Raw genomic sequence first — 20,876 nt, forward strand, 5'->3', positions numbered from 1 at the left:
CCTGGGTTCGATCCCTGGGTTGGGAAGATCCCCTGGAGGAGGCAGCAGCTTCCTACTTCAGTACCCTTGCCTGGAGAATTCCAGGAACAGAGGAGCCTGGCAGGCTACAGTCTGTGGGCTTGCAAAGAGCTGGACACGATTGAGTGACTTTCACTTACTCACTCACCCCAGAATGACCAAATTAGCTATCCCTGTCTCGGCAAGTCCTCCAAGTAGTTCTCTTGCACAATCAAGTTTGAGGATGGTCCAAGTTCCATGCTACCCCCAGTCCAAGTGTGACTACAGCATGTCTACCAGCAGGTGGCGATCTTCAGAGTGTTTGTCAGGCTCTTCGTAACTATTACAGAGTCTGGAAAGGGGCTTTTGGATAAGTAGTCAGATCTGGGGTTGCTCAACTTGGATGAAAATCCTAAAGGAAATCAACCCTTAATGTTCACTGGAAGGACTGATACTGAAGTTGAAGCTCCATTACTTCGGCCACCTGATGCAGAGAGCCGACTCACTGGAAAAGAGCCTAATAACTGGGAAAGATCAAGATGGAAGACAGGAGGAGAAGGGGGCAACAGTGAGATGGTTGGATGGCATCATAGACTCAATGGACACGAGTTTGAGCAAACTCCAGGAGATAGTGAAGGACAGGGAAGGACATGGACTGGCATGCTGCAGTCCATGCTGTTGCAAAGAGTGGGACACAACTTAGCAACTGAACAAGAAGCAGCTTGTATGGTTCTCGGTGTGTTCATCGCAGTGACGAGATTGGCCTGTGGGAGGATTTTTCAACCTCTCTTTTGACACCTGCTATTTTTGAGAAACAAAAATCTCATACCCACTGATCTTATTTGAAATGTCAGAATAAAAGCTATAATAGTTAAACACCAGCAAATGTTGCAAGTTCATAATATGGTGAGACTAAAGAGAGATGACAGTTATCATATAATCTTGTAATAATTAATAAGATTTCCCTGATATATGTGCAACAACAGTCGCTTTTTGCCTGTGTTTTTATTTATTTTATCTGCTTTCAGCCATATCTCCTCTACTTTCTTTACTTAGCTTCTATGCATTGATTTCCCTTTGTCTCTTCAGTACGATAATAAATAAAATACCTCATACAGTGGCTGGCATAAAGGAGGCATTCAGAAAAAACTAGTTCCTTCCCATCATGTCACTTGATTTCCTTCATCAATTAAACTCTTTTCAATGCTTGGGATAAATTCATAGGCAAAAAAGGAAAAAAGAAAACCCAAAAGCAAAAAAACAAACTTGTTCTTGTGAAGCCTGTATTCCAGAATGAGATAAATGGGGGAAAAATAATATATAAATAAATTATAAAATATATTTGGATATATAAGTGAGTAGGATAAAGAAAGAAGAGTAAGGGGGACCAGGCACGCCAAGGAGATGATGGAAGGAAAGGGCAACTGCACTTTTAAATAACATCCTTAGGTTTGTTAAGTGTCATTAGGGCTACAGTGTTGAGAAAAGAATATAGGGGCCAAAGTCAGAAGCAGAGAAATGATTAGGAGGCTTTGTGGTGGTAGCAGTGAGGTAGTGACAGGTGGTTGGACGAGGATCTATTTGAAGGTGGAGTCAAAGGTATTTCTGACAATCTAAACCTAGAAATATGAGAGGCAATAAGAAGGCCAAGGTTTTTGGCCTGAACAGCAAAGAAAAAAAGATGAAGCTTTGGCAGAAATGTGTGCTCTTCTTTAAAGATGTGGGAACAACTATAAAAAGAATAAGTGTATATTGGGAAAGAGGGGAAATCAAGAGTTTGGACATTTAAAAGCTCAGAAATCTATTATACATCTGACTGGCAACGGAACAGGGCAGCTGGACCTATAGAACTGGAGTTCAGGAAAGAGATGTAGGCTGAAGATACACATTGGACTTTGTCCAGATATAGAACATATATGCAGGAAACTGAAAGAGATCACCAAACAAAGCATAAGCAAAAGGCCTGGGCCCAGGGACAAATCCCAGTGTCAAAAGCTTGGAGAGAAGATGATGAACCAGGAAAAGAAGACGGAGAAGTGAAGTGATATTGAAGAAAACAGAGAATGAAATATAATGAGAGCTGATGAAGGGAAGTTATCAAGGACTCTCTAGTCAACTTTCAACTCATCAATTGCTCTTCTCCATGATTCCAAATTACTGCTTAATTACAGTGTATGACCTCTTTTAATTCTGTTTTTATTTCAGTCTATTGCTTTTTCTCTTCTCACACTCCGCTACCTTCCTACCAGTAGTCCCATGCCCATATTTTTAAAACCATAAAACCACAGTAATAAAGCATGATATGCATTAAAACAAAGGTTACATGTGACTCTTTCAAAATACTTCACCCATTTGACTGATACAAAATAACCATATTTGATTAAAATAACCTACTTAAAGAAAGCAATCAACAGGTTCACCATGATGATATATTGCACGAAGAGGTAGACAGCTTGCAGGAATGGAGTAAGAAAAGAACCAGGAGGGCAGGACGGCTGGCTTGAACAAACTGCAAAGAAAGAATTTAAAAGAATGAGAGACAAGGTGAATCACAGTCCTATGACCATGGACAAATATTTAGCACACTGATTTAGCAGAATACCACAAACTCTTGACATTTTTAAGATTCAGATAGTTGTTTTCCAGAGTTCTTTACAACTCTGAGTGTCTACAAGGGTTTGATTTCCACAGTGTTGGAATACTCTACATACCATCTATCTCTGAAGCATAGACTTCTCCATATATCATCCAGTATGGCTCAAATACGATATCTCGGGCAAGGGTCCAGGATGGGGGCTCCTTTGGTGAAAGGATGGCTTTGCGTGCCACTCCAAAGCTCAGGAGGACAATGGCCATGATGATCACAATGTAGAACATGTTTGCTGTCTACAAAAAAGCAAGGCACAGAAACAAACTCACAGACTTAGAAAATGAACTTATGGTTGCCAGCGGGAAGAGATAGTTAGGGAGTTTGGGATAGTCATGTACACACTGTTATATTTAAAATGGATAACCAACAAAGACCTGCTGCATAGCCCATGGAACTCTGCTCAATGTAATGTGGCAGCCTGGCTGGGAGTGGGGTTTGGGAGAGAATGGATACATGTATATGTATTGCTGAATCATTCTGCTCTCCACCTGAAACTATCACAACATTGTTAATTGGCTCAGTTCAGTTCAGTCAGTTCAGTCGCTCAGTCATGTCCGACTCTTTGCGACCCCATGAATCGCAGCACGCCAGGCCTCCCTGTCCATCACCAACTCCTGGAGTTCACTCAAACTCACATCCAGTGAGTCCGTGGTACCATCCAGCCATCTCATCCTCTGTCATCCCCTTTTCCTCCTGCTCCCAATCCCTCCCAGCATCAGAGGCTTTTCCAATGAGTCAACTCTTCGCATGAGGTGGCCAAAGTACTGGAGTTTCAGCTTTAGCATCATTCCTTCCAAAGAACATCCAGGACTGATCTCCTGTAGAATGGACTGGTTGGAACTCCTTGAGTCCATGGGACTCTCAAGAGTCTTCTCCAACACCATAGTTCAAAAGCATCAATTCTTCGGCGCTCAGCTTTCTTCACAGTCCAATTCTCACATCCATACATGGCTACTGGAAAAACCATAGCCTTGACTAGACGGACCTTTGTTGGCAAAGTAATGTCTCTGCTTTTTAATATGCTATCTAGGTTGGTCATAACTTTCCTTCCAAGGAGTAAGCGTCTTTTAATTTCATGGCTGCAATCACCATCTGCAGTGATTTTGGAGCCCAGAAAAATAAAATCTGGCACTTGGGGCCAGATGCCATGATCTTCGTTTTCTGAATGTTGAGCTTTAAGCCAACTTTTTCACTCTCCTCTTTCACTTTCATCAAGAGGCTTTTTAGTTCCTCTTCACTTTCTGCCATAAGGGTGGTGTCATCTGCATATCTGAGGTTGATATTTCTCCCGGCAATCTTGATTCCAGCTTGTGCTTCTTCCAGTCCAGCGTTTCTCATGATGTACTCTGCATAGAAGTTAAATAAGCAGGGTGACAATATACAACCTTGACGTACTCCTTTTCCTATTTGGAACCAGTCTGTTGTTCCATGTCCAGTTCTAACTGTTGCTTCCTGACCTGTATACAGGTTTCTCAAGAGGCAGGTCAGGTGGTCTGGTATTCCCATCTCTTTCAGAATTTTCCACAGTTGATTGTGATGCACACAGTCAAAGGCTTTGGCATAGTCAATAAAGCAGAAATAGATGTTTTTCTGGAACTCTCTTGCTTTTTCGATGATCCAGCGGATGTTGGCAATTTGATCTCTGGTTCCTCTGCCTTTTCTAAAACCAGCTTGAACATCTGGAAGTTCATGGTTCACGTATTGCTGAAGCCTGGCTTGGAGAATTTTGAGCATAATTGGCTATACCCTAACAAAAGTGAAAATGTTAGTCACTCAGTCGTGTCTGACTCTTTGTGACTTCAGTGACTGTAACCCACCAGGCTCCTCTGTCCATGGAAATCTCCAGGCAAGAATATTGGAGTGGGTAGCAATGCCCTTTTCCAGGGGATCTTTCCAACCCAGGGATTGAATCAAGGTCCCCCACATTGCAGACAGATTCTTTACCATCTGAGCCCCAGTATAAAATAAAAAGTTAAAAAAAAAATATGGCACAGCCAGAATTTTAGCATAGATTAGAAATTCAAAACAAATAAAATACCTGGAGTCATCATAATTATCGGAGAAGGCAATGGCACCCCACTCCAGTACTCTTGCCTGGAAAATCCCATGGATGCAGGAGCCTAGTAGGCTGCAGTCCATGGGGTTGCTAAGAGTCAGACACGACTGAGCAACCTCACTTTCACTTTTCACTTTCATGCACTGGAGAAGGAAGTGGCAACCCACTCCAGTGTTCTTGCCTGAAGAATCCCAGGGACAGGGGGGCCTGCCAATAATAAGACTGTCTAGTCATTGACCAAAATACCTAGTCCATGAACAACTGGATTTCCTTTGTCTAAAACATCTTGTTTTCTCTGCAAAATATGTGTTTCAGGTAGCCTATAGAATAATTTAAATGTACTAACAGTAGAGAATCTATGCTTTTTTAAGAAGTGATGAAATATGAATAGCCTTTGATTGGATAGTATCTAACTTTTCATCAGAGATTATGAAAAGAAAAAAATTAGGGTAATTCAAATTAGTAAAATGGCTCCTTATTCCCAGGATTATCTTCAGCAGTATTTAGAGTCTCAGAAAATTGATTAGGCCAAGAATCTGCTGAATAATTCCAGGCTACTTAGGAAACTGAAGAATTTAAGGGGGAAAAAAAAAAGATGTAAAAGCAACTATAAAATGACGTTTGTTAAATCCAGTGGTTCATTAACTCTCAGTTAGTCTTTGCAGTAAAAGTAAGCCTGATTCAACCCTCCTACAATGTTGGTGGGAACACAAATTGGTACAGCCACTATGGAGAATAGGATGGAGGTTTTTTAAAAAACTAAAAATGGAGCTTCAGTATGACCCTGCAATCACACTTCTGAGCATGTATCTGGAGAAAAACATGATCTGAAAGGATACATGCAACCAATTGTTCATTGCAGCACAGTTTACAATAGCCAAGGCATGGAAGCAACCTTGGGGGTTCCCAGGTGGCTCAGTGGTAAAGAATCCGCCTGCCAAGCAGGAGACATGGGTTCAATCCCTGGGTTGGGAAGATCCCCTGGAGAAGGAAAGGGCGACCCACTCCAGTATTCATGCCTGCAGAATGCCATGGACAGAGGAGCCTGGAGGTCACAAACAGCTGGACGTGACTTAATGACTAAACAGCAACAGCAACAAGAAGAGACATAAACGTCCAGTGACAAGAATGGCAGAAGACGTGGTGCATCTGAACAGTGGAGTATTACTCAGCCACTAAAGAGAACGAAACAATGCCATTTACAGCGACATGGATAGACCGAGAAGTCGTCACACTGAGTGAAGTCGGTCAGACAGAGAAGGAGAAAGATCATCTGCCATCCCTTATGCGTGGAATCTAAAAAGGAATCGTACAAATGAACTTATCACAAAACAGAAAGAGACTCACAGACTTATGGTTGAATGAACTTATGGTTACCAGGGGGAAGGATGGCGGGGAGAGATAGTTATAGAGTTTGGGATGGACATGTACACACCGCTATATTTTAAATGGATAACCAACAAGGACCTATCATATACCACAGGGGAATTCTGCTCAACGTTATGGGGCAGCCTGAATAGGAGGTAGTTTGGGAGAAACGGATATATGTATATGCATGGCTGAATCCTTTCACTGTTCACCTGAAACTATGACACCATTGTTTGTCAGTCAGCTATACCCCAGTACAAAATAAAAAGTTTAAAAAACAAAGTAAGCCTGCTTGTTTTAATGCACAATGGAGAACTGCTTGAGAACACATATAATATATACATGTACCAAACACATGTACTATAACTTTTAAAGGCTCTTTCAAATAATTCATTTCCATTACTAAATGTATTAATACATCACATCAATCTACTTGTTCACTGTGGCAGAAACTTACACCATGAATTTCCTATTAGCTTCCCTTCCATGAGGCAGGAGCCACATGACCTATTCTGGCCAACGGGCTGTGGAATAATAGTGATTTGACTCACTTCCTCCTCAGAGCAGTTAAAAGCTGCTCCATCCCTTTAAAAGCATGCTCCTCCATGGAATTTTTTCCATCCCTCTGATTCCCTGTCATAGGAAACCTGAGAAGCCACATAATGACATGGGTATGCGCCAAGAAGGAAGGATTTGTGATCCCTCAGTCACTGGATAAGGGCCAGGCTCCATGAGCACCCATTGGTCTTTGCATTAGGAAGAAATAAACTTGTACTGAGTCACTGGGATACATTGGTTACCTCAACATAGATTTCCAAGTTAATACCAATGTCACCAAGAACAGAGAAAATATTGCTGGTCTAAAAAAAAAGTATAAAGTAACCAAAATCATCTTTGGTATCCTGGAGGTTCTCCCTTTACTGTCCTCTTCCTCTATCTCAACATAACTCTTTCTTCTCAAGAGCTTGCCCCTTCTCTGTGAGTATTCTAGAAGAAAAAGCAAAGATCTTGAGGTGCTGTCCTTCTTAACTCCTGTGCAAAGTCAGCTAGACAGGGCTTATACAATTGCACAGTGAGCTCAGACGGCAGACAGAGCCAGGTGGTCCAGATTTGAATCCTGACTCCCCAGCTTACTCCTTTGGGAAATTTACGTAAACTCCATTTCCCTGAATGTAAAATGTGGATTATAGTACCCATCTATTAAAATTGTTTTTAAGATTAAATGAGTTAATATATATAAAGTACTTAGAACAGAGTGTGGCCCATACTAATCACTATTTAAGAGTTGGCTAGGGGTGGAGAGACAAGACAAATCAGCATTTCAGCTTACTGTGCTCAGAGACAAATACGACTCAATACCCCATCATCTGGCCCTAACCAAAAAGGTAAGGTGAGTATCACAGTCAACTATCTAATATGCTATCCAAGGACATTGGTTAAATATGAATTTAAGTTATACAATAAGTGGTGATGAAGTGTGTACTTCTTTAAATAATTTTAAAAGTTAAAATACTATTGAATATGAACCATGAAATCAGGTAGAACTGTTAAAATAACACCAGGTTATACAGCAGACAGTACTCACCATTTTTGCAATCATGGTCACATAGGGACCTGCATGTTGATTCACAGCAAAGAAGTCCAGGAGCCGTGAGAACCAGAATATGATGTTGATGCAGTATATCAGTCTTCCCGCCGTGTAGAAAGGTGGGGCACCCCACCGAAAGCCAAATCCCACCAAAAACAGGCCAATAGCCACAGTTTCCATTAAGTTCCAGTACTCGCTAATCCACACCTTCACCTTTTGAGTAAACTTCCCAGGTTCTGAAACACAGACCTAAAACATGACAGAAAGAAAGAAACAAAGAATGTGTTATAACTCAAGAGTCTCATCGATATGATCTTCAATACTTCAACTGTTCATTTACAGAGGAATTGAATCCTGCCAAACCTTAGATCTTAAGGCAGCTTTGGAGATGTAAGTTATCCTTGGGGAATGAATTATTTAAACAATTCTATAAATACAGCTTAATGTGACTGTTAATGCTGGTCAACTATTTAAAAACCCAACTAGAAATTTAAAAAAGGAAGGAAGAAAGAAAAGTTTTTTCTAGATTTGATCAATCCTAAACTAACACAGGGAAACGCTGAGACAATTTTAAAACTCGACATTGCAATGGACTATAGCTGCAATGCCATTTCATGATGAATAGCCTAGTGCAAAGAAAGGAAAGAATCCTATAATCTGATCCCACTATTGCTGTTAGTGAACAGTTAGCAAATTGAACGTGACATTAGAACTCACTATTGCAAGAAATTACCCCTGCAACAGAATGTCAGACAAATTGAAATGTCAGACAGTAAACCCATTTTTCCTGAGGCATTAAAAAGAATGGTAGAATTTTGATAACATTTTTCTGCTGAATTATTTTCTACTGTCTATAAACTCCACAATAGTAACTAGCAGGCAACATAAATATATTACTAAGACTATATCTACATAATATACAGTATTGGTCATAAGAGCTCTAGGACAAACTCAATATATGTAAATGCACAAAGGTAGAGCTACATATACAGTGATTCTAAAATAGTCTAAGTTATACTATATGTGATTACATTACAACTGCATGGGAATATTCATTCCTTTTTTTTTAAGTGACTCACTATAAATTAAAAATAAAGTTTGCTTTGTTTTGTTTCTTGGACTACTTGCCCCAGAGGAATGTTTAGTAGGAACTTTCGAAGGCTATACATGAATTCTTTACCATTGTACAACTTTAGCCACTATGTGACATGAAATCAATAATATGTAAGTAATGTTAGACTATATGAAAATCAATCTTATTTTAAAAAAAAACACTCTGGGGATGGGAAATCTAACAGTCGGAGGGTCTAATAACAACTAGACACTATCACTCTGTGACTGATAAACACACTAAGATGTCCTCAAAAATAACTGCTTTCAAAGAGCGGCAATCAAGAGAAATTATTTGTCAACAAGAAAAGGTTGAGATCAGAAATTTCCCCCAATTATCCTCCTGCAGCATGCCAAGTCAGGATCACTGTCCACCCCACCTCAACCTTTGACCTCTCCCTTTGCACCACCCCATCCCAGAACACCTCTAGCAGAGATGTACAGAAGACAAAGGGAGAAAGGGTAACTCACCTCCCTGACTTTCTCAATGGCATTGGTGAAGATGTAGATAATAACAAGCCACTCTTGCACGCTGGGCTGGGGCTGCATCTCCACCAACACGGTGTAAGTGAACAGCATAAGGAATGCCAAGTACACCATCTGTGAGGGGGACACACATTTCTTGGTCATGAGTGAGAGTCATAGTGGAGGATACCAAGCAGACATGGACCCAACTCAACAGAAATCACATGGACTTCAACATGATAGCAGGGAAACATAACTGGGACCACCTGGTGCTCAGTCGTGTCCAGCTCTTTGCAACCCCATATACTACATGATCCATGGAGTTCTCCAGGCCAGAATACTGGAGTGGGTAGCCTTTCCCTTCTCCAGGGGATCTTCCCAACCCAGGGATCGAACCCAGGTCTCCCGCATTACAGGTGGATTCTTTACCAGCTGAGCCACAAGGGAAGCCCAATATCAAGGAAGGCATAAGAATCCACAGTTCTCTGTTCTATGATTCTATGGAAGGAAAGAAGAGCACTATTCTCTAATGCATCAAAGTGGGCACTGTTTCATCTTGTTGGCTCCTGATCAGAATTTTCAGAACCCTGCACATTCTGGCATGGACACAGTCAGGCTAACAACAAGGCAAGGGGGAATCACACACCTTCTCCTCCATTTAAACAGAAAACATGTGTCCTAAGGATGCCAAAGTAGCAGTATTGGTAGGAGACTGTTTCAAATATAATAAGTTGTGATGTTTATTACTGCTGAGAATTTTATTTTATGCTGATTAAAATATCCTGGTTGATAGAAAAGTATTATCTGATTGTGAATCTTTATAATTAAAGACTGTTGACATTTTTATCTATAGCACTTAAGCACTCAGCCTAACACATGATAGACAATCAAGAAATGTATGTTTAAGCGGTATGTATATTAAACCTAGATTTCCAGTCTCTTCCAAGAATTAAGGCACAGTAAACACATACACTGGAGAAGGCAATGGCACCCACTCCAGTACTCCTGCCTGGAAAATCCCACGGACGGAGGAGCCTGTTAGGCTGCAGTCCATGAGGTCGCTAAGAGTCGGACACGACTGAGCGACTTCACTTTCACTTTTCACTTTCATGCATTGGAGAGGAAATGGCAACCCACTACAGTACTCTTGCCTGGAAAATCCCATGGACGGAGGAGCCTGGTGGGCTGCAGTCCATGGGGTCGCTAAGAGTCAGACACGACTGAACGACTTCACTTTCACTTTTCACTTTCATGCATTGGAGAAGCAAATGGCAACCCACTCCAGTGTTCCTGCCTGGAGAATCCCAGGGACGGGGGAGCCTGGTGGGCTGCCGTCTATGGGGTCGCACAGAATGGGACATGACTGATGCAACTTAGCAGCAGCAGCAGCAGCAAACACATACACATAGATGTATGGTGATTAACAGCTTTGTGATCTTATCTAACATTCTTATGTCTTACAATTTCCAGAAGTAGAATAACTACACACATTTAAAAATGTGACACATATTACTAAGTTGCCAGCCAGAAAGGCTTTACCAATTTCTCAATCACCAACAAAGCATGAGACAATGCAGCCCTTCAAATATCTTCAGAGACCATACACAGTACTAGCTGATAAACACATATTACAAATCCCAGATCAAAGGGGGAAAAGTGCCTCTGTGTGTGTTCATTCTCATGAGAATCATATTATTTTAAACTGAATCCTTATTTATCAAATCTTTTTGAGCTCTACCTAAGTTTGATAAGTCTGCTAAGCTTAGTGCTGCATAGAGAATGGCTGAAATCACTTTTGACTATACCAAATTGGCATTTACAATAGGTGGTATTTCAGGCAGGCATAATGGCTATTAGCATTGCCTATGAGTTCAGAAACTTAATAGAGAAGCATATAAGAAAGTTAAGTAAATTCCATACTTCTCTAGATCTGTATTTCATAGTTTTAATATGTTTGATGATCCCGTAGGGACACAATTTAAATAAACTTGTACTGTCAAGCAGACGTTTTTTACATCGTTATCACTGGTTCCATGGTGGCCAGACACCAAAACACTGTAGATATTGGTGGTATTACTTCTGACTCTTTTTTTTCTTTCCAAGTTTTAAAAAGATATCCAAAAATGTTTACATTTTTGCTTTTTCATCATACCATTTACAACAAGACACTGTTTTAATAAAGTACACGTACCATAACCTAGCAATGTAAGGGCCATGAGTAAAATGCCTGTGCTCACAGCTAATACAGTTCATTGTGGTGCGTAGATATGGTTGGCTAGTTTGTTTATTTCCATCATCATTATTGTCCATTTGCTTAGGTTGTTCCTGTCTCTAAGAGTTCATAAGCTGGAATTTTCTAAGGAAAAAACACTTGAATACTCTACCCAGTGATGTGACAATGGTTGGGCTTCCCTGGTTGCTCAGCTCGTAAATTATCCACCTGCAATGCAGGAGACCTGGGTTCGATCCCTGGGTTGGTTAAATTCTCTTAATGCTACTATCAGAGTCTCTAGGATTTTGTTGCATATTCACAAAAATGGTAAAACCTGAATCATCTGAATGAAAATTTTCTTTTTGAAAACATAAAAGTTATTTGGACCTATGTACTTATTCAATATGTATATGAAACAAGTGTGTGGTTGGGCAAGGAATATTTTGAAATATAACGCATTTATATAAATATCCTCTTATAATGACTTCAAATGTTTTAGAAATATACAACCTTGACTATAAGCAATTTAACTATAGATAAGCATTAGAATCCCAAAGAAAGGCAATGCCAAAGAATGCTCAAACTACTGCACGATTGCACTCATCTCACACACTAGTAAAGTAATGCTCAAAATTCTCCAAATCAGGCTTCAGCAATATGTGAACTGTATACTTCCAGATGTTCAAGCTGGTTTTAGAAAAGGCAGAGGAACCAGAGATCAAATTGCCAACATCCGCTGGATCATCGAAAAAGCAAAACAGTTCCAGAAAAACATCTATTTCTGCTTTATTGACTATGCCAAAGCCTTTGACTGTGTGCATCACAATCAACTGTGGAAAATTCTGAAAGAGATGGGAATACCAGACCACCTGACCTGCCTCTTGAGAAATCTGTATGCAGGTCAGGAAGCAACAGTTAGAACTGGACATGGAACAACAGACTGGTTCCAAATAGGAAAAGGAGTACGTCAAGGCTGTATATTGTCACCCTGCTTATTTAACTTATATGCAGAGTACATCATGAGAAATGCTGGACTGGAGGAAGCACAAGCTGGAATCAAGATTGTCGGGAGGAATATCAATAACCTCAGATATGCAGATGACAACACCCTTATGACAGAAGGTGAAGAAGAACTAAAAAGCCTCTTGATGAAAGTGAAAGAGAAGAGTGAAAAAGTTGGCTTAAAGCTCAACATTCAGAAAACTAAGATCATGGCATCTGGTCCTATCACTTCATGGCAAATAGATGGGGGAAATAGCGGAAACAGTGGCCACCTTTATTTGTTGGGGCTGCAAAATCACTGCAGATGGTGACTGCAGCCATGAAATTAAAAGACGTTTACTCCTTGGAAGGAAAGTTATGACCAACCTAGATAGCATATTAAAAAGCAGAGACGTTACTTTGTCAACAAAGGTCCGTCTAGTTACGGCTATGGTTTTTCCAGTGGCCGTGTATGGATGTGAGAGTTGGACTGTAAAGAAAGCTGAGCACCGAAGAATTGATGCTTTTGAACTGTGGTGTTGGAGAAGACTCTTGAGAGTCCCTTGGACTGCAAGGAGTTCCAACCAGTCCATCTTAAAGGAAATCAGTCCTGGGTTTTCATTGGTAGGTCTGATTTTGAAGCTGAAACTCCAATACTTTGGCCACCTGATGCAAAGAGCTGACTCATTGGAAAAGACTCTGATGCTGGGAAAGATTGAGGGCAGGAGGAGAAGGGGATGACAGAGGATGATATGGCTGGATGGCATCACTGACTCAATGGACACAGGTTTGGGTGGACTCTGGGAGTTGGTGATGGACAGGGAGGCCTGGCGTGCTGCGGTTCATGGGCTCACAAAGAGTTGGACACGACTGAGCAACTGAACTGAAGTGAAGCATTAGAAAAATAAATATTATCAAATAAATGTAAAAACCACTGAATACATTTAGTGTATAGTTACTGCTTTTGCCATCTCTCCATCCATGACATATGTAGTATTTGATACAATTTTTCTAAAATTTGTCTTGTTCTCCATATAAGTATTTGCTACTGAAGACAACAACAACAAAAACTTGCATTTTTAGTCTATATTACACAACATTCCTACAAAGAAAAAAAATCAATTCAACTACTGACATTTTTGCCCAAGATGGGAAATTAATCCACCCCCATCCCTTAATACTACAACCACTATTTTCATTTTATTGTTCCACAAAGTTTCAAATGCTTAGTTCCAGCTGTGCTAACTGTAAACACTCAGAAGAAGAAAAAAATTCTTGTGCTTTTGCTCCCAAAAGTAGGAAAGACCTGCCCTCACCTTTTCTCACCTCCCTCCAATCTTCTTTCCTATCTCCTTTGCCAGGCCTCCCACTCTTTCTAAACTATATTTTTATTACAAGTTGGTAAATCAGGCATATCACTATCAACATTATCATTAAAAATTAACCATCCTGAATACTATATACAATTTTTTAAATGAGACCAACCGTATAAAACCAAAACTTGACAATTGGAGCATTGTAGAACTCATAGACTTTCCTGGTCCAAGGAAGGGTTTGGAGCCCACTCTTTAAATCAAAGTGCTGACTTTCATCTGTTTTCTCATCAGGTCCCCTTTCCAAATCACAGTCTTTCTGTAAAATAAACAAATAATTATTTATTGTCAGAGCCTTAACTAAATTGCTAACATTTTTAAATATCTAAAATATTATATATTTCATAAATATATAAATATAATAAATAAATGAGAAATTAATTGGGCATCCACCTTCCAAATTATAATCTTAGTCTTGAACAGAAGAAAAACTACATGTATTGTATCGATCTTTGACAGGGTAAAGAGAACAGTGCATTTCTGAAAAGCAAGTTGAGTCTGCCGTAATCAAATTTAGTCAAACTAAGAGTAGTTCCAAGCATTTTAAAATGGTCCCTCTTCCTGTTCTTTTTAATCTCCTTTATCAGTAATTTTGGAACCTCAGGATATTCATATAAATAAAGTCCTTGTGAAATCAATTAAGTAGAGAATAGATTTGTTTCCACATAAAAGGAGGAAAAAATGGATAGAGAATGGTGATACATCTTTCCCAAGTCACAGGGAAGTCAGGCTCAGTGTTGACTTAAGAATTCTGACTTTGACAGCTTCTTCACTCATTAATAACAGAGGTTCTTTACCTGAAGTTCATGAACTCTCTGAGTTTCTGGAGTTCTTTGCGCCTGCTGCAATTATATGCAAGCATTTGTGTTGTACATGCATTTTCTAGGGAAAGCATTTTCCATCAGTTTCTCAAAAGTTATGGGTCAGCCTAAACGGGTTAACAGTTGTAGGTGGTGAGAAATGAATATCTGTGTGACAAGAAAGCGGTTGCATGAATGTGACTAACAGAGGTGTCTGCTCAGAAGAGCCATTAGAGAGAAAAAAAGAAAGAGAAAGGGAAAAGCACTTGCACCCTGGTTACTTTTGAGAAGAGGAAACTTAGGGATGATGAAAGAAAAGCAAAAGAGGTATCATCCTACTTCATAGATGTCTGTGTGATTTTAATCTTTCAATAGGAAATGTACTACTTTTGTAATATTACGAAAGTCATATTAAATGAAAAGAAAGGAACGTTCTATGGTGCCTCTCAGACTAGCCTATTTCTTCAACCTATCCACAAAAGATGTCTCTCGAACACCAGACCTGCATGATTACCAAGAATTTCCAAGCCAAGGAATGAATCAGGTTTTGCCTGAATTATCCATGTAATAGCAAGAAAATTTAAATTTTGAGGCCTCAGGCCTCTAGATGGGTTTTCTCAGGGCCTAATTGATAGTTCTGTCATTCATGTCACTTTGGACAGTGGAATCAGAGATGTGATTTAGAAGTACAGTAACTGAGCCAGTTACTAACAGAGTTAAACCAGCCTAGAGTTAAAATGGCTTAGAACCATGGCTTAGAACTGATTTTAAAAGTCATCATATACTGTGATTTTAATGGCATCAGTACCACTTCGGAAAGACTCCAGAAAGCTATTTAAGTAATGATCTTGTTGTTAAATAACTTCTCATTATTATATTATAAAACATTAATTGAGGGCTTCCCTGGTAGCTCAGTGGTAAAGAATCCACCTGCCAACGCAGGAGACACAGATTCGGTCCCTGATCCGGGAAGATCCCACGTGCTGTGGAGCAAATAAACTCTGTGCCACAATTCCTGAAGCCCCTGTGCCCTAGAGCCCGTCCTCCACAACAGACAGTAGCCCCCTCTTGCTGCAACTAGAGAAAAGCCATCAATGAAGACCAAGCACAGCCAAAATAAATACAATTATTTTAAAAAACACTACTTGAGCCTATCTCTGAGTTGAATTCAAAGACCAAATACCATGACATGTATATGAAGTTCTTGATGTTGTATCTGATTATGACATCAAATAAAATACACAAGATTATCTGCCAAGAGCTGTGGCTGAAAAGCAGAGTGCTGGAAAAACACCTGTGTTGGAAAGATTGCTCAAGCACGAATATTTCCACCAGGATTCGAGGAGATGATGACATGTTCTCCAGACAGGGTGACTCAGAGTAAGTCTCTTAAAATGTGGCCTGGTTTAAAGATAGTTCTTGGCCATGTGCTCTTACCAGAGGGAAAGATTTTGCAGCCTTAAGGCATGAAATGGAACTCCAAATGAGGAAAAATGTGAAAGAAGGCTGTACTGTTAGCCTTGAGACCATATAAAATCAAACATGTATATGTGAATATCTCACATATAAAGATTGCCTTCTATTTCTAATAAGGTTAGGCCAGCACTACATTTTTTTTCTTTTCTTAAAAAAAAAAAAAATGAAACAGTCTAAACTTAGTAAACATATAATCTAACCAGTACAATCACAATTATGACAACTTGCAAAGCCCAGTTTTGCAACAGAGAATTTCTCACACACTCTGTAAAGGTTAGAATGTACCTGGTATCTTGTACTCTGAGAACCCCAAACAGAACTATCAGGCTTAGAAAAGAAGGGAAGGGAGGGAAGGAGGGATAGAAGAAGAACACATATACCCAAAGAGTCATGATAGTCAAAATATTTAATAACTCATCTGGTTAAGTGATCTGGCATTATCAATCAGAATGGATGCTCAATCAATCACAACAGATGCCATCCGTACAAACTATAATTAATTATTTTTCATTTAACATTTATCATAGATGTTTTCAACATTATAACAAATACCTCATAAGTACAAAAGCCCATCAGACAAGACACTAGCTAAAGATGCCTCACTGAAGTATTAAGTACCAGAAAAGATGTTCACTACACTTCATAGTCCGTCTAGTCAAAGGTATGGTTTTTCCAGTAGTCACATATGGATATGAGAGTTGGACTATAAAGAAAGCTGAGCACTGAAGAATTGATGCTTTTGAACTGTGGTGTTGGAGAAGACTCTTGAGCATCCCTTGGACAGCAAGGAGATCCAACCAGTCCATCCTAAAGGAAATCAGTCCTGAATATTCATTGGAAACTGAAGCTGAAATTCTAATATTTTAGGCACCTGATGCGAAGAACTGACTCATTTGAAAAGACTCTGATGCTGGGAAAGATTGAAGGCAGGAGGAGAAGGGGACGACAGAGGATAAGATGGTTGGATGGCATCACCGACTCAATGGACCTGAGTTTGAGTAAACTCCCAGAGTTGGTGATGGACATGGAGGCCTGGCGTGCTGCAGTCCGCCAGGGGTCACAGTCGGACACAACTGAGTGACTAAACTGAACTGAACACCTGATAGTAAATGGCAACTTCATCAGCAATGATCCAAGTTGAAACACAAAATTTAAAAAATGGATGTGCAGACAGCATATTGGAGGCTCTTCAGCAAAGATGGGTTGCAAGAGAACCAGCTCAAGTTACCCGTGAAAGAGTACACATTTGGGAACTCAAGTAAAACCATCCAAACTCATTGGATATGACAAATGAAAAAACTGTGGCATGAAACAGTGAAGATCAGCACAAATTCTAAATCAGCATTTTATAAAATATTTTGAAGGCTACGAGACATCCCTTATTATAGCTTTCAAGAAACAATAAGTCTATTTGTTCCACTAGTCATAAAGGAAAATAAAATATTAAGCAGCTTCCTAGATATAATACAGTCTTTGATTTTGGCAGAAATAGGATATTTTGCTTAATCATATACGGAGGTTAATCAGAACTATCATACATAGTATACCTGACCATACTATAATATGATTAAGATTGTTAAATAGTTTGTTAATAAGTAAGCTATGCGTCTGCGTTTGTGTGCAGTCCAGGTCACAAAAACTCAGTTCACCATGATATCGTACTAACCTGACAAGAATTTTCTTTGAGAGTACTGGTGTTCTGGTCACCATTATACCATGTAAAGTCCTGGGACTGTGGGACATGTGACATTTCCGCTTTGCTTTTAAACTCCAGTGTCAAAATGGCAGGTGGGAAAAGAATACTGATGATGATCTTCAAAAGAGGAGAACAAAGCAGGTAGTGAGGGTTATACAAGACACACATATGATCCAAATAAAGTCAAGATTTGGGTGTATAGGAAATGTCAGATCCGCCCCCAGTTAAGTGGATACCCTGATTGTATACATTTTCTGACGTAAGAATTCCAATACCAGAAGTGTCTCCCTCAGAAATACTCATGAATCCAAGCATATGTATAGGGATGTTCATTGAAGGGCTATCTGTAATGGCAAAAAAATTAGTGTCAACCTAAATGTCCAACTAAGAAACTGAGCATAAAAGTCCATCTATAGAAGGATAGCTGATGTGGAACAACCTAACGGTGGAATTCAGCCAGCCCATCATATATGTGGGCTTTGCATCTACAGATGCAACTAACTGTAGATTAAAAATATATAAAAAAAAAAAAAATTCAGATAGTTCCAAAAAGCAAACTTGAATTTGGAGCACTCTGTCCCTGGTGGCTCAGACAGTAAAGAATCCGCCTGCGATGCAGCAGACTTGGGTTCAAACCCTGAATCGAAAAGATCCGCTAGAGAAGGAAATAGCAACCCATTCTTGTCTGGAAATCCCAAGGACAAGTGGGCTGCAGTCCATGGGGTTGTAAGACTTAGCGACTTAGCGACTAAACAACACCTAGCAGGAAGCGGCTGTGTATCATAGGGAGCCCAACCCGGCTCTCTGGGATGACCCAGAGACGTGGAATGGTGGGCAGGGTGGGGAGGTTTAAGAGGGAGGGGACTTGCATTAATGTGTGGCAGAGACTACCACAACATTGTAAAGCAATTATCCTCTAATTAAAAAAAGAAAACTAGTGGCAGGACACTGAGATGTCTTCTTTTTCAATGAGCATAATGCTTGAATAATTCTTTAAAGCCACTAAGTAGTTATTATCACATAAAACACTCTAAAATTTATTTATATTATAAATCAATAATGTAAAACCATACCAAGTCCCTCTGTTTACATCTATCTCCCATCACACATATATTTTCTCTGCCAGCAAAACCTACAGAATGTATAACTCTAGACATCCTTCACTCTATTGCTATCATTCTTGAATTTATTTATGGTCTATTCAACTTGTATGGCCTTTCGGGGTAAAGAGCTTGGATTTACTCAATTCTGTGAGAATCATCTTGGTGAACATTATCTCTTTTGAGCTAAAATTAAGCTCCAGTATTCTAGGATTCAATGAATGAAAATAAGATTACCCTGACTCTATACCATTCATGATTAAATAAACTAAAGCCATGCTCTTGTCAATTTCTTTCTTTCTTTTTTTTTTCATGCTGAAATGACTTTTTGTTGTTTTGTTTTAAAGCCTGATGTCCTGTGGAAGTTCTCTGGACTTGTCCCAGTTCTGGCAGGGATTGGTTTGTTTGTGTGTTTGTTTTCTTTTCAGATGTTGAACCCAAAAAACATGCAATCTTCTAGGTCTGGAAACATCATAGTTATCAAACACAATGATAATATTGCACTAATTAATTCCTAATCTACTTCCTGAAAAGCTCCACATTCTGTTGCCATTGACCACTGCAGAACCATCAGCTTGTGAAACAGTGTTCAATGATATCAACATCCCATTTCCAAGGAAGGGTTTGGAGTCTATTCCCTAAAAGCACTTACATGAGCTTTCCTTTCCACATAAAACTCTATAAAGTCTTCCTCCAGTCCTCATCCACTTGGAACTAGTCATTTTACAATTATTTATGGAAGTGTTCCCAAAACTTACAAGCCAAGCACTGATAAATTAGGATCCAGGCATAGAGAGCAATATGGTTTACTGCAAGTCAGAGATTTTAAGTAGCTAATTCAGTCTTGTAAGCTCACCATGTTTGGGGGCAAAACACCTAGTCTTACTTCACTTAAGTCTCTTCGTTGATATAAAAAATAAAGTATACAAAGAGCAGAAAGTTATTACGTTTTCAGGAATAAGGGTTTCTAATTTCTAATTCAAGATGAAAGATAAGGCTAAACTATAATGGAATACAAAAATTTGGATATAGTGGTGTGAACAAATGTGTTTGAGGGCAGCTTTATAAAACAGCCATTTATTTCCTGAAACATTACATTAGATGAGCACAACCAACTGCTAATTTTATTTAGTTTATCATGGGTTAGCATCCTTAAGCTAAGAAAATTCTCAGTAAAAAGTCTCATTTATTTCTATTATAATTATCAGGGACAGTGGTGACTACTAATAATGAAATCTTACTTATGTCTGTACATGCTTTTAACTTCTAGCCACTTTCTCATGAGTATGCCTTTGCAATGGACTGAGCTGGCACAATTATGCCCATTTTTAAAAAGAAACCATAGGAGTGGGAGATAAAGTAGTTGTCAGAGGTTTCACTGTGAAGATCTCTGCTCATCTGTGAGAATCAAAAACAGTATTAATAATTGGTTTTCCTAAAAGTACTCTTCTGGAACAAGTGACAAATGAAAAAAGTACAGACCTCCAGACTAAACTATTAATAACATTAAACTCTATAAAGCAAGTAGATATACCTTTAACCAAGAGTTTTTCCTCATTTTCAGACGCCCCATCCACATATCAGTTAGTAGCATTTGGGTACAAGTGTGTGAAACAAAGGGCCTCAACCCTCCAGAAACAGCCAGCTTCAAACAGGTAGAGTTGCTCCAGTTCTTGAGTTCGTAGGTCAGCAGTTTCATGGCCATTCTTTCGTTCTGTTTGAATGCCTTCTCCAACACATCCAGGGCAAGCTGGCCAAACTGTCTGCAATGACACAGTGGTGAGCGGCAAATATAAAGGCAGGCCAGAGTCCCAGAAACGTCCAAAAGGTTACATATGGGACTCAGAAAAGACCAAGAGAAAAGAGGGGACAGTAAAAGGCAGAGGCTACTTTAAAAGGGACTGCTGCTCAGAAAATGGATTGTTCTCCCTTTCTTGAAGGAACAGTGGGTTTCCAACGACGGTCCCTGAGCTATTCCTGAGGAGAAGTGACTCCACACCACAA

General features: G+C 39.6%; 1 protein-coding gene across 6 annotated transcripts in view; it reads right to left on the reverse strand.

The window, feature by feature from the left end:
* The window catches only part of TRPM6 (transient receptor potential cation channel subfamily M member 6), a 166,984-nt gene that overhangs the window by 44,266 nt on the left and 101,842 nt on the right, over nt 1-20,876 (reverse strand). For all 6 annotated transcript variants that reach the window (XM_086415540.1, XM_086415538.1, XM_086415537.1 and 3 more), the window contains 7 exons: nt 20,407-20,635; nt 17,743-17,889; nt 13,913-14,059; nt 9,241-9,369; nt 7,657-7,908; nt 2,709-2,883; nt 2,392-2,506 (listed from right to left, as the gene is read on the reverse strand). In XM_086415540.1, the coding sequence (XP_086271666.1) occupies nt 2,392-2,506; nt 2,709-2,883; nt 7,657-7,908; nt 9,241-9,369; nt 13,913-14,059; nt 17,743-17,889; nt 20,407-20,635 (1,194 nt within the window). The remainder of the gene's footprint in view (nt 1-2,391; nt 2,507-2,708; nt 2,884-7,656; nt 7,909-9,240; nt 9,370-13,912; nt 14,060-17,742; nt 17,890-20,406; nt 20,636-20,876) is intronic.

The sequence above is a fragment of the Bos grunniens genome, chromosome 8 (assembly GCF_055505025.1).
Source record: "Bos grunniens cultivar Pamir isolate PY7600 chromosome 8, Bosgru_T2T1.0, whole genome shotgun sequence".
In the NCBI taxonomy this organism is placed as follows: domain Eukaryota; kingdom Metazoa; phylum Chordata; class Mammalia; order Artiodactyla; family Bovidae; genus Bos; species Bos grunniens.